This window comes from Cryptomeria japonica, chromosome 8 (genome assembly GCF_030272615.1).
Source record: "Cryptomeria japonica chromosome 8, Sugi_1.0, whole genome shotgun sequence".
Lineage (NCBI taxonomy): Eukaryota > Viridiplantae > Streptophyta > Pinopsida > Cupressales > Cupressaceae > Cryptomeria > Cryptomeria japonica.
Window position 1 is genome coordinate 365,996,679 of NC_081412.1, and position 1,868 is coordinate 365,998,546.

A 1,868-nucleotide genomic window follows, 5' to 3' on the forward strand; every position below is an offset into this window, starting at 1 on the left:
CAAATTTTAAATTATGTTGTTACATGTTTGTCACACAAACAAATCTTTAAATCTTTGAGTCTTAATGGTTTTACACTATCATGCATTTTTCTCCTCTCCTCTAATTCATTGCATCCATTATGTGCAACCAATATTAGAAAGCACATAAAATCACTAATATCACTTTGATGTATAGGGTCATCCGTTATAGTGTTTGCCACTCTTAAAAGTTTTAAACAATCGTGTGTATCTTTGTCTCCCCTCCTCCAATTCCTTGCATCCATTATGCAAATAACAGATTAATAACATCATTTTGATGAGTATGATTGTCATGAATTAATCATGATCACCTCCATTTCCGATAGAATTACACTACTTACGAATTTTACATGATCCTATCTTTTTCTCCTCTCCTTACCTTCATTCCCGGTAGAATTACATTTACTTTTTCTACACGCAACAAAAACCTGTTTTTGTACCTAGTAGAATCTCTCATCCTTTTACCCATAGCAGAATTAGCAAAAGAAAGTGTAAAAACTATTGAAGTGACCGATTATTGGCAGCATGACTGTGCAACCCTTTGTAGGTGGCCATTGGAGACTAAAGTTTTTTCAGTGGTCGGCAAAAGATAAAAAAGAAATAAAAAACGTGTCTTAGGGAAAGAGCCCAAGTCGATGATATATTCCAGACAGTTGATAAAAGGACAACATGGATTCAGAGCCCCGAAATATTTGTGTCTCGTGCCTAATAACTCCCTCCCTAATATTGGCAATCCAAACAAAACAACTCGTGCTCAAAAAAGCCCACCCCACAATCCCCAAAGGAAAGAATATACTCAATCGCTGACCTGAGTCTTTGCTGCAGCGTACAATTTAGGACGGTGTGTGTACTCAGACTCAGAGCATATGTCTTTATATATATGCACATCCCATCCCCAGCACCCCAAAGGGAGAGAGAGGGATCATGGAAAAAGAAGATTCAAAACGGTATGTGGGAGTGCGAATGAGGAAATGGGGGAAATGGGTGTCGGAGATAAGAATGCCACAGAGTGGAAATAAGATTTGGTTGGGGTCTTTCCCCTCCGCTGAGCAGGCTGCCAGAGCCTACGACGTTGCCGCCTATTTCATTCGTGGCCCTCTTTATCCCTCCTTCAACTTCCCCACTCTCATTCCTTCCTCTCCTCCTCCTCCCAATTGCACCACCACCCACATACGAGATGCCGCCGCCTCTGCAGCCGCCTCTTTCACTCCCCCACCTCCACCACCACCACCACCTTCTCAGCCTCACCCCACCCCAGTTTCTTCTTCCCCTCCTCCTTCTACTACTTCTTCTTCTTGGGTGGTGGCAGAGGATTGTGAGTCTCTATTCATGAACTGTGACAAGCTCTTGCCTTTGGATAGCCTTTCTTCGCTGGATTTGGAAGCACCATGGATTCCTGATCTACCTCAAGATGGCGGTGATGATGATTTTGCCTTGCCAGACATGGGAAGCTTGTGGAGCCTCTGAACAAGAAGTAGATCTTAACTTGTATAGAGTATCAGGTAATCTAAGTTTTCTATTGGAGAGTCAAACTTTTAGCATGCTGCGCAGATTTTAGATTTGATTCTTCGTAACTGTGAAAGATTTGGCGTACATATGGGAAGTAACAATCCAACTTACTAAACACAGCAAGGGATATTATGTGCTTCAATGGATATTATCAATAATTATGATATTATATTATAGTATTATATGTTTCTCTTCATAGTTCTTGGAATTATAAAACTGACTAGTTTTTCTTTTGTGATTGCTGTGACTTCTCAAAATACGTTCACCTCCTTTGTAACTGTTTGCTAAGCATGGAGTTGTCACGAAAAACACCACAATATCAGCCTATTTGATAGGAATCG

The 1,868-nt window shown here is 40.8% G+C and overlaps 1 protein-coding gene across 1 annotated transcript; it reads left to right on the top strand.

Annotated features, from left to right (window-relative positions):
- The first annotated feature begins 942 nt into the window (after positions 1–942).
- On the top strand, positions 943–1,485 carry LOC131066294 (ethylene-responsive transcription factor ERF016-like). The gene has a single exon (XM_058001020.1). It carries the CDS (start codon positions 943–945, stop codon positions 1,483–1,485), a length of 543 nt encoding a protein of 180 aa, XP_057857003.1.
- Positions 1,486–1,868: the final 383 nt, after the last annotated feature.